Source organism: Hyperolius riggenbachi, chromosome 5, assembly GCF_040937935.1.
Source record: "Hyperolius riggenbachi isolate aHypRig1 chromosome 5, aHypRig1.pri, whole genome shotgun sequence".
Taxonomy (NCBI): Eukaryota; Metazoa; Chordata; class Amphibia; order Anura; family Hyperoliidae; genus Hyperolius; species Hyperolius riggenbachi.
Window position 1 is genome coordinate 284,369,075 of NC_090650.1, and position 12,542 is coordinate 284,381,616.

At 45.3% G+C, this 12,542-nt stretch overlaps 1 protein-coding gene across 1 annotated transcript in view; it reads right to left on the bottom strand.

Annotated features, from left to right (window-relative positions):
* CTDP1 (CTD phosphatase subunit 1) overlaps positions 1 to 12,542 on the bottom strand; it is a 196,677-nt gene that overhangs the window by 110,401 nt on the left and 73,734 nt on the right. The window contains exon 5 of the mRNA XM_068237036.1: positions 4,394 to 4,544. Within this exon, the coding sequence (XP_068093137.1) occupies positions 4,394 to 4,544 (151 nt within the window). The remainder of the gene's footprint in view (positions 1 to 4,393; positions 4,545 to 12,542) is intronic.

Below are 12,542 nucleotides of genomic sequence, written 5' to 3' on the forward strand. Positions count from 1 at the left end.
CAATTCTAAATCAGAGTTTGATAGCTTGCGGTAACTTAGAAAATCCTCCATAATGTTCATTGTACCCTTTAATTCAAATCGCTGTTTGAGATAACAGATGTTGCTCCACTAGGTCCAGGATCTTGTCCCCCCTTGTTTGTTCAGATAAACAACTGTTATATTGTTGCTTATCATATGTACATAACGGTTCTTCAATGTAGGCACGACTTTACTTAGAACTTCTTCATCGGCTCAACAATTGGAAGATTTTCTCCTCACCTGTGGGGACCAGACACCTTGGTATAGGTTTCCCCATCCAGGTGAGCCCCCATCCTAACATACTTGCGTCTGTTACATACTTTTTAAACTGAAATATCCAAAGCTCTGACTTCTGTTAATATCTGGTCCTGAGACCACCACCGAAGTTGTATCTTTATGTTCTCTGGTCTCTTCACCAGAATTTCCAGATTTTTGGATCTTTATCACAATTCTTTGGTATCCAGAACTGTGGTTCCCTCACATGTTTCAGTGCACATTGTACAGCAGGTGGTGTAAAATCTGAGTATATTGCACATATGATAAAAGAGACCTCATATCAGACGCCAAACCATCTGAGTATATTGCAATAAAAGCCCTCAGAGACCTCAGATCAGCACCAAACAGCCCGAGCACATTGTAAAATATTTAGCAATGACAGATCTGAGATCAGAAGCTAGCAGTAGGAGACAGAACTTGTAGCAGCAAAGTCAGACCTCTTATACAGACGCGGCTCTAGCATGACCCACCGGTCTAAAGAGCAAGCAGCTTAACTCGCCTGGCTCCTGCTTTGCAACCATCACTGCTGCTAGCACTCTGAAACTAGCAGAGTGGCAGACATCCAAGCATTTCTTCACCCCAAGTGACCGGAAGTGAGGTCATGGACGGGCGGCAGTCCCGAAGCATGACTCCACTAAGGGCAGTCCGCTCATCCTTCTGGAGGCTAATAGACTGCCCCCTCTGCAGATATATCCCACGTGTGCATGCCACATGTGGAATCCCTGACTCCGCTTCTTTACCTGCTGGTTACCAGATCAAGGTATCTTCTTTGGAATTTCCTGGGGTCTGGAAAGAAAACCCACAGCATGGTACCCACCACCTCCAGGCCCTTACCGAACCTTGACCCAGCAAACCTGGCTGATGGGCTGGCGAGCGACCTGAGCGCTCTTGCTTTCTAGAACAAGAAACAAACTGAGCTCTAGGGTGTCCGAGATTATACATATATAAAAAAATAAAAACAAAATATATATAGCTATAGATAGATAATTATATAGAGAGAGATATCCTCCTGTTGATCCTCTACCTCTAATACTCATAGCCATAGCCCTGAATACAGCAGATCAGGGGTTTCTGGAATTTTGCTAGATCTGACAAGATTAGCTTCATGCTCGTTTCTGGTGTTAGTCAGACACTACTGCAGCCAAATAGATGGTATAATAGGAAATAAATATGGCAGCCTCCATATATGTCTCTCACTTCAGCTGTCCTTTAATCACACAGATGATTTAGGTTCATATCCACAGTCTGAGACTAATTTGCCAAGACCTGCAAACACTGAGTGAGAAACCACTGGTTTCTTTTTTCCTTTACAGCCTGAAATAGTCAATATCCTAACAGATGCTTCTAGGTCCATATCCAAAGTCTGAAACTGAAATTCGCCTGCAAACACTGTTCAGAGTGAGAAACCACTCGTTGCCTACTTTTCTTGCACCTCCTGAAATAGTCAATATCCTAACAAATGCATATAAGCTATACCACATCTATTTAAAATATGTGAATGTAAAATATCTTGACTTGCATTTGAAGAGAAACGTAATCTATGAAAAGCAGCTACTCCAACACAAGCAATTCACTTGTGGAGGCATGAAAATGATCTCTATCAGTTGAACCAAAGTGTGAGGAATTTGGATTGGCTGCATGAAAAATCGTGCCAAGCTCTCTGTTGATAGTGTAAGTAACACTGTGTGCTACACCCTTTAGTGAGCTCATCATTGTGCAATGAACAAACGTCGTTTTGTGGTCTTAAAAACCTGTACAAAATTTGCCTTGATAACATCAGTAAACTTCATGCATAGGTTCTGTAAAGTGAATCTACATATCCTGTAAAGTAAAGAAAACAGTTTTTTTTTTTTTCAATCAACTAGTTAAAGAGCAAAGAATCCAAGGACCAAACCAACTTCAAGATAAGCTCACCAATTTATCTCTCCCCAGCATAGACAGACGAGTGAGAGACTTGCTTCTTCAAAGTTTTTGTTTGTGGCCTCTGAAGAAACGAGTCTCACTCGCGTAATGGCTGTGAGTCCATTCACACCACTGCCTTATGTCTGTCTATGCTGGGGATGAAATAAATTGGTGGACTGCTTTTGAAGTTGGATTGATGCCTGGATTCTTTGCTCTTCAACTAGTAGGATGACATGGTCTGGATGTCCGGAGTCTCAGAGTCACTCACCGGACTCCCCTAGCTGCTGTCCAGTCTGGCATCTAGTGCTGACCGAGCCATTTCTCTTATCGGTATTTACTTCAATGTTTGTATGGAGTGATAATGAACTCTAAAGTAGGCCATACATGATTTAACTAAAATATTCAATGTTCCCATAAAAGAAAAAATAAATATATCAGTTTTTAGAAAAATTGAATAGTGAATGGTGGATTGGTTTGATTGTGTTGCTTGAGCTTCTGCTTGATTTCTGTGCAAAAAGTGGTTTAATTTTCATGACATTTTTGCCTGTAACTTTTCAGTTAAAGGGAACCTAAATTGAGGAGGATATGGATTTTTCCTTTTAAAATAATACCAGTTGCCTGACTCTCCTTCTGATCCTGCGTCACTAATAATTTTAGCCACAGCCCTTCAACAAGCAATAAGGTTATAGCAAAAAGTACAGATGTGGAAAGCTTTGTGCTAATTAATGCAAAAATATGACTACAGGCATTAGAAAATAGGAGGCAGAACAAGGGCTTTAATATCAGGCTATATTTATTGGTTGCATAATAGCAAAGTATATCTACTGGAAATTGTAAACTCCAAAAAATCCCTAACTGAAGTTTAAAGCCTAAAACTTTCAGTTACTGGTTGTTTATACAGTACTGTGCAAAAGTTTTAGGCAGGTGTGAAAAAATGCTGTAAACAAAGAATGCTTTTAAAAATGGAAGTGTTTAATCAATTATTTTCATCAATGAACAAATATAGTAAATTAACAAGAGAAATCTAAATCAAATCAATATTTGGTGTGTCCACTCCTTTGCCTTTAAAACCAGCATAAATTCTTCTAGGTACACTTGCTCACAGTTTTTGGAGGAACTCGGCTGGTAGTTTGTGCCAAACATCTTGGAGAATTAACCACAGATCTTCTGTGGATGTAGGCTTCCTCACATCCTTCCGTCTCTTAATGTAATCCTAAACACTCTCGATGTTGAGATCAGGGCTCTATGGGGGCCATACCATCACTTCCAGGTCTACTTCTTTAAGCTGTAGATACTTCTTAATGACATTGGCTATATGTTTGGGGTTGTTGTCCTGGTGCAGAATACATTTGGGGTCAATCATACGCCTCCCTGATGGTATTTTGCATGGTGGATAAAGCTGCAACTCTTCCGTTAAGACCACTTCTGGCCAGACTTTTCTCTACAGTAGATCGGTGTACCTGGGTCCCACTGGTTTCTGACATTTCTTAGCTGATGGCACTGCTGGACATCTTGTGGTTTCATAGGGTAATAAGCTTGATTCGTCCTTCTTCTGCTGCACTAAGTTTCCTTGGCAGACCACTGCGTCTACAGTCTGTGTGCTTCTTCAAAAAAACGAACTTACCTCAGTAGAGGGAAGCTTCTGGATGATCCAGGGGCTTCTCCAATCCTCTTCCATCCCACAGGGCTGCACTGAGCAGATGCAAGCATGGTCATGCACAGAGGTAAAAGCCATACACAAGCAGTTCCGTGCCACTGCGCAGGCAGTACTTGCATGCTGTGATTCCCATTATGGAGTGCCATGGACTTTCGTTGCTTGTTGGATTGCAGGTTGTACTTGTGCTTAAACGCAAGTGCGGCTGCGTGAACATACTCGACCAGGCTTGTAGAGTATTTTCAGAAGATCCCAGCACTGGAATACCGAGATTGAGAAAAGCATCTGGACTATCCACAGGCTTATAACAGAGTTAAGTATTACATTTTATTTCTCTTTTTCGCTTTAGGTACGCTTTAAAATATGATTTGGCAAAACATTGGTAAGCCATGCTATAGCTGCACACAAGTGATATTTTATTCTCTTACTGCTAAATGAAAGTTGACAAACAATACACCATTATTAGAAGGCACACGGAGTCATCTCTTTACACAAATGATAGTATAATGGATATGTCGGGAAGATTACAATGCTGTTACTGACCTGCAATGGTGTGTGCATAAAGTCTGCTACCAAAAGTAAAAACATGGAGTTCATACAGCTTGGCGATTTTTTCTAAGAACTCTTTGCAATGAGGACGTAAGCGGGTGTGCAACATTGGCTCTCCTCTTCCCAACTGGAAATGTAAAATGCCCTGTAAATACATTAGAAAAAAAAAAAGACCTTGATTAAAGCGTACCTGAATTGACATGATAAAACCGTAATCAAGGATTTAACTTCATTCCAATCAGTAGCTGATACCCCCTTTCCCATGAGAAATCTTTTCCTTTTCTCAAACGGATCATCAGGGGGCTCTGTATGGCTGATTTTGTGGTGAAACCCCACCCACAGCGTAAGGTCATCACCTAGGTACTGACATCACACTGTGGGAGCCTTGTTGCATTGTAGGAAATAACAGCTGTTTCCAACTGTCAAAAATGCATCATTTCTTTAAGCTGAAAATAAAAATATGAGGCAGTTTTATGTTACTAATGTTCTATTTACTATTAGTATTACACATACAATTAACTTCCTATCCATTTATTTTCATATCAAGTTTGTTTTTAGAGGAAACATCTACCACTGCACACATAATATTTACACACACAAGCTACAAAATAGGAACATCATTAAAGGGAACCAGAGCTAATGGAAGTAAAAGCTGTTATACATACCTGGGGCTTCCTCCAGCCCCCTACGCACGGATCTCTCCCACGCCGCCATCCACCGCTGCCCGCATCTAGGAGAACCGGCTCGCTGACGTCATCGGAGCCGTGCTACGCAGGAGAAGTGCGCCCTCTATGTATCGCTCCATACACTGCTGCAGAGATGCGCAAAGAGCGCACATCTGCTACGCTAGACTGACTCCGACTGGCGGCAGAGTGGGGTCCCGGTTCTCCTGGATGCGGGCATCCCTGGAAGACGGCGTGGAAGCGATCCGTGCGTATGGGGCTGGAGGAAGCCCCAGGTATGTATAACAGCTTTTACTTCCATTAGCTCTGGTTCTTTTTAAAGGACATCCGAGGTGAAAATTAACTGGTTAGAAAAACAATTCTATCTATCCTCCTCCTCTTAAAAATGACTTTTTTTTTTAAGATATCCCACAATTTTATTTTATATTTAAATCTAGTTTTTACATTTTTACTGTTTCATTGTCTCTGCTCAATGACACCTTCATTGAAGTATGCTAGAGCTCAAAACTATGAATATTGACCCTTTTTATCTCTTTCCTGCTCCAAGAAGGCATTTACTGACAGGAAAGTATTTTATGGCTGTAATTAATTATCAATGAGGGCTATCATATAGTTTGACCCAGTCTGACCCGGTCCTGACCCAGACAGCAACTGTCACTTGCATACCTGATGTTTAACTCTTTCCGGCAGAGAAAGAAAAAAGCAACACAGCCTAGTTATTAGAGTGCTTGGCACTGTACATACACATGTCTATCTTATCATGACACATGTCACCTCGGTTGTCCTTTAAACCATCCAAATGTAAAAGAAGAAGTGAAAAGTGGCTGAAAGTCTGTAACTGCAAAAGGGTCCTCTTAACCACTTAAAGAAAACCTGAACTAAAATTTAAAAGTCAAAATAACCATACACAAGTCATACTTACCTGCTGCGTAGTCTACTCCTCAATCTTTCTCCTCTCCTGTGTCCTGTTTGTCCACTGTAATCAATGGAACTCTCCGTCCTCCATTTTGAAAATGGCCATTACCCCATAACAGCTTCCTGGTCAGCACACAGTTAAACTGTAATATCGCCCGCTTGAGCCATAGGGAAACATGGATACATCAGTTCTCCTCTCAGCTGTAACTGACAGCAACTGATATATAACTGACAGCAACTGATATATTTCAGTTCTGACAAAATGTCAGAACTGGAAGGGATCACTGTCAGAAGAAAATGGTGAGCTTCTGAGAGGAACTGATGGCAAGGTAACTGTGTACTGTTCATTTGAAGTTACCTCATGTGTTTATTTTAAATAATTGTACTCAGTACAGGTTCCCTTTAAGGACCGTCCCCAGCCGATGGGCGGCGGCAAAGACCGGGCCCAAACGACCACAATACGCCCATTGGCGGGGGCAGCTGCGGGCGTGGTTATGCGGCCATCGTGTCATTTGTGACGCGATCAGCCGCCGGCGACTTGCTCAGCCCCCCTCTCGCTGTAACCCGCCGGCCGTTCGGAAGCGCCGGCGGGTTACTAGCACCCGGATCGCCGCATGTACATTGTATAATAGGCTTTGTAATGTATACAAAGCCTATTATACAGGCTGCCTCCTGCCCTGGTGGTCCCAGTGTCCGAGGGACCACCAGGGCAAGCTGCAGCCACCCTAGTCTGCACCCAAGCACACTGATCTCCCCCCCCCCCCTGCCCGCCCACAGCACCCCTCAGACCCCCCCCCCGCCCAACCCCCAGACCACTGTTTGCACCAAGTCACCCCCCTAATCACCCATCAATAACTCCCCGTCACTGCCACCCATCAATCAGCCCCTAACCTGCCCCTTGCGGGCAATCTGATCGCCCACCCACACCAATAGATCGCCCGCAGATGCGACATCAGATCACCTCCCGAGTGCAGTGTTTACATCTGTTCTCTACCCTATACACCCACTAATTACCCATCAATCACCCCCTATCACCACCTGTCACTGTTACCCATCAGATTAGACCCTAATCTGCCCCTTGCGGGCACCCAATCACCCGCCCACACGCTCAGATTGCCCTCAGACCTCCCCTTATCAATTCGCCAGTGCATTATTTACATCTGTTATTCCCTGTAATAACCCACTGATCACCTGTCAATCACCCATCAATCACCCATCAATCACCCATCAATCACCCCCTGTCACTGCCACCCATCAATCACCCCCTGAAACTGCCACCCATCAATCAGCCCCTAACCTGCCCCTTGCGGGCAATCTGATCACCCACCCATACCAATAGATTGCCCGCAGATCCGACATCAGATCACCTCCCAAGTGCAGTGTTTACATCTTTTCTCTACCCTAAACACCCACTAATTACCCATCAATCACCCCCTATCACCACCTGTCACTGTTACCAATCAGATTAGACCCTAATCTGCCCCTTGCGGGCACCCAATCACCCGCCCACACGCTCAGATTGCCCTCAGACCTCCCCTTATCAATTCGCCAGTGCATTATTTACATCTGTTATTCCCTGTAATAACCCACTGATCACCTGTCAATCACCCATCAATCACCCATCAATCACCCATCAATCACCCATCAATCACCCCCTGTCACTGCCACCCATCAATCACCCCCTGAAACTGCCACCCATCAATCAGCCCCTAACCTGCCCCTTGCACCCAATCACCCGCCCACACCATCATAACGCCCTCAAACCCCAGCCCTGATCACCTCGCCAGTGCATTGCTTGCATCTATTTCCCCCCTCTAATCACACCTTGAGACACCCATCAATCACCTCCTGTCACCCCCTAGCACACCTACCCATCAGATCAGGCCCTAATTTGCCCCGTGTGGGCTCCTGATCACTCAGCCAAACCCTCAGATTCCCCTCAGACCCCCTTACGATCACCTCCCCAGTGCATTGATTGCATCTATTTTCCCCTCTAACCACCCCCTGAGACACCCATCAATCACCTCCTGTCACCCCCCTAGCACTCCTATCCATCAGATCAGGCCCAATACAACCTGTCATCTAAGAGGCCACCCTGCTTATGACCGGTTCCACAAAATTTGCCCCCTCATAGACCACCTGTCATCAAAATTTGCAGATGCTTATACCCCTGAACAGTCATTTTGAGAAATTTGGTTTCCAGACTACTCACGGTTTTGGGCCCGTAAAATGCCAGGGCAGTATAGGAACCCCACAAGTGACCCCATTTTAGAAAGAAGACACCCCAAGGTATTGTTAGGTGTATGATGAGTTCATAGAACTCATCAGCAAGTTCTTATCCCGTTTGGCTTCACCGCATTAGACTGCTGCGCGGTGATCCGTGGTGAACAAGGAGCGAGTGTTGCCCAGTATTGCGGGGCCTGAATCAGGAAGTGTGACATCACTTCCTGGCGCCCACCGTTACCAAGCAACACTCGCTGCCTGTTCACCGCGGCTCACCGCGCGACACTAATGCGGTGAAGCCGAATGGGATCAGAACTTGCTGGAGGAGGGGGCCGGGAGAGAAACAGGTACCATCGCGAGGGGGATCTGCCTATATACGCTTAAAGGAAGGGGGGGGATCTGGCTATATATGCTAATGAGGGGGATCAGGCTATATACATTAAGTGGGGGAAAGGGGGATTGGGGACTGCCTATATACACTAAAGGGGATCTAAACTAAAGGAAAGTGGGGAAGTGTGTCTGCCTATACTAAAGGGGAGATATGGCAATATAAGCTAAAGTGGGCGATCTGCCTATACTAAAGGGGGATCTAGCTATATACATTAAGGGGGGACGGACTGCCTATGTACACTAAAGGGGTGATCTGGCTATATACACTAAAGGGAGGGGAAAGAATCTGCCTATATACACTAAGGGGGGGAATCTGTCTATATATACACTAAAGGGGGGGGGATCTGTCTATATACACTAAAGGTGTGTGCGAGTGTGTATGAGGGGGGGGGGATCTGGTTACACTAAAGGGGATCAGGATGGCTAACCTGTACTGCGGCACCATACACTGGCTAACCTGTACTGCGGCACCATACACTGGCTAACCTGTACTGCGGCACCATACACTGGCTAACCTGTACTGCGGTACCTAAACAGGCTAACCTGCACTGCGGTACTTAAACAGGCTAACCTGCACTGCAACTCCTATAGCTGGCTTATCTATACTGGGGCACCTATAGTTAGCTAACCTTTACTGGGGAACCTATAGCTGGCTAAACTATACTGGGGGCATTGTGAATTTAGTGCTAAAGCTCGATTTGAAGAAAATCGTGAAAAAAAAAAATCGGAATCGCAATTTTTGAGAGAAAAATCGCAATTTCAATTTTTTCCTAAAATCGTGCAGCCCTACCACCCAGCATCTGTATGTGTAAAAATACACCACAAAACACATTATACTACTTCTTCTGAGCACGGCAGTACCACATGTGTGGCACTTTTTTGCGCCCTAAGTGCGCTAAGGGGCCCAAAGTCCAATGAGTACCTTTAGGATTTCACAGGTTATTTTGAGACATTTGGGTTCAAGACTACTCCTCACGGTTTAGGGCCCATAAAATGCCAGGGCAGTATTGGAACCCCACAAATGACCCCATTTTAGAAAGAAGACATCCAAAGGTATTCCGTTAGGAGTATGGTGAGTTCATAGAAGATTTTATTTTTTGTCACAAGTTAGCGGAAAATGACACTTTGTGAAAAAAAACAATTAAAATCAATTTCCGCTAACTTGTGACAAAAAAAAAAAACTTCTATGAACTCACCATACTCCTAACGGAATACCTTGGGGTGTCTTCTTTCTAAAATGGGGTCATTTGTGGGGTTCCTATACTGCCCTGGCATTTTAGGGGCCCTAAACCGTGAGGAGTAGTCTTGAAACCAAATGTCGCAAAATGACCTGTGAAATCCTAAAGGTACTCATTGGACTTTGGGCCCCTTAGCGCACTTAGGGTGCAAAAAAGTGCCACACATGTGGTATCGCCGTACTCAGGAGAAGTAGTATAATGTGTTTTGGGGTGTATTTTTACACATACCCATGCTGAGTGGGAGAAATATCTCTGTAAATAGACAATTGTGTGTAAAAAAAAAATCAAAAAATTGTCATTTACGGAGATATTTCTACCACCCAGCATCGGTATGTGTAAAAATACACCCCAAAACACATTATACTACTTCTCCTGAGTACGGCAATACCACGTGTGGCACTTTTTTGCAGCCTAACTGCGCTAAGGGGCCCAAAGTCCATTGAGCATCTTTAGGCTTTACAGGGGTGCTTACAATTAGGCACCCCCCAAAATGCCAGGACAGTGAACACACCCCACAAATGACCCCATTTTGGAAAGTAGACACTTCAAGGTATTCAGAGAGGAGCATAGTGAGCCCGTGGCAGATTATTTTTTTTTTGTCGCAAGTTAGAAGAAATGGAAACTTTTTTTTTTGTCTCAAAGTGTCATTTTCCGCTAACTTGTGACAAAAAATAAAATCTTCTATGAACTCACCATGCCTCTCAGTGAATACTTTGGGATGTCTTCTTTCCAAAAATGGGGTCATTTGGGGGGCATTTATACTATCCTGGAATTTTAGCACCTCATGAAACATGACAAGTGGGCAGAAAAGTCGGAAATGCTTCATGGCTGGAGGATCTAATGGTTAAGGGCTCTGCCTCTGACGCAGGAGACCAGGGTTCGAATCTCGGCTCTGCCTGTTCAGTAACCCAGCACCTATTCAGTAGGAGACCTTTGGCAAGTCTCCCTAACACTGCTACTGCCTATAGAGCGCGCCCTAGTGGCTGCTGCTCTGGCGCTTTGAGTCCGCCAGGAGAAAAGCGCGATATAAATGTTATTTGTCTTGTCTTCAAAATGGGAAAATTCACTTTAGGCACCATAGTTTGTAAACGCTATAACTTTTACCAAATCCAATAAATATACACTGAATGGTTTTGTTTTTTTTATCAAAGACATGTAGCACAATAACTTTCGCGCTCAAATGTATAGGAAATTTTACTTTATTTGAAAAATGTCAGCACAGAAAGTTAACAAAGTAATTTTTTTGACAAAATTCATGTCTTTTTTGATGAATATAATAAAAAGTAAAACTCGCAGCAGCAATCAAATAGCACTAAAAGAAAGCTGTATTAGTGACAAGAAAAGGAGGTAAAATTCATTTAGGTGGTAGGTTGTATGACCGAGCAATAAACCGTGAAAGCTGCAGTGGTCTGAATAGAAAAAAAGGCTCTGGTCCTTAACCACTTGCCGACCGCCTACTTCATATTGGCGGCGGCAAAGTGGCAGCCCCAGGACCACGTAACGCAGATTGGCGTCAGGTCCTGGGGCACTCTCTGGCCGGGGATCGCGCGCTGGGATGCGCGCGCATCCACCGGCAATAGGCTCCGCCCACCCGCGACGTCAACCCGCCGGCCAATCGGAAGCGCCGGCGGGTTGTTAACCCGAAGATCCCCGGATAGGAAGCGTATAATACGCTTTGTAATGTTTACAAAGTGTATTATACAGGCTGCCTCCTGCCCTGGTGGTCCCAGTGTCCGAGGGACCACCAGGGCAGGCTGCAGCCACCCTAGTCTGCACCCAAACACACTGATCTGCCCCCCCCCTGCCCCCTGATCGCCCACAGTACCCCTCAGACCCCCCCTTGCCCACCCCCCAGACCACCATTTGCACACAATCACCCCCCTAATCACCCATCAATCACTCCCTGTCACTATCTGTCAACGCTATTTTTTTTTTTAGTCCCTAAACTGCCCCCTGCTCCCTCCTGATCACCCCCCCACCCCTCAGATTCTCCCCAGACCCCCCCAGACCCTCCCCCCCCCCTGTGTACTGTATGCATCTATCCCCCCTGATCACCTGTCAATCACCCGTCAATCACCCGTCAATCACCCGTCAATCACCCGTCAATCACCCGTCAATCACCCGTCAATCACCCCCTGTCACCCATCAATCAGCCCCTAACCTGCCCCTTGCGGGCAATCTGATCACCCACCCACACCAATAGATCGCCCGCAGATCCGACATCAGATCACCTCCCAAATCCATCGTTTACATCTATTCTCTCCTCTAAACACCCACTAATTACCCATCAATCACCCATCAATCACCCCCTATCACCACCTGTCACTGTTACCCATCAGATTAGACCCTTGCGGGCACCCAATCGCCCGCCCACACGCTCAGATTGCCCTCAAACCCCCCCCTTATCGATTCGCCAGTGCATTATTTACATCCGTTCTTCCCTGTAATAACCCACTGATCACCTGTCAATCACCCCCTGTCACTGCCACCCATCAATCACCCCCTGTCACTGCCACCCATCAATCAGCCCCTAACCTGCCCCTTGCGGGCAATCTGATCACCCACCCACACCAATAGATCGCCCGCAGATCCGACATCAGATCACCTCCCAAGTGCAGTGTTTACATCTCTTCTCTCCTCTAAACACCCACTAATTACCCATCAATCACCCCCTATCACCACCTGTCACTGTTA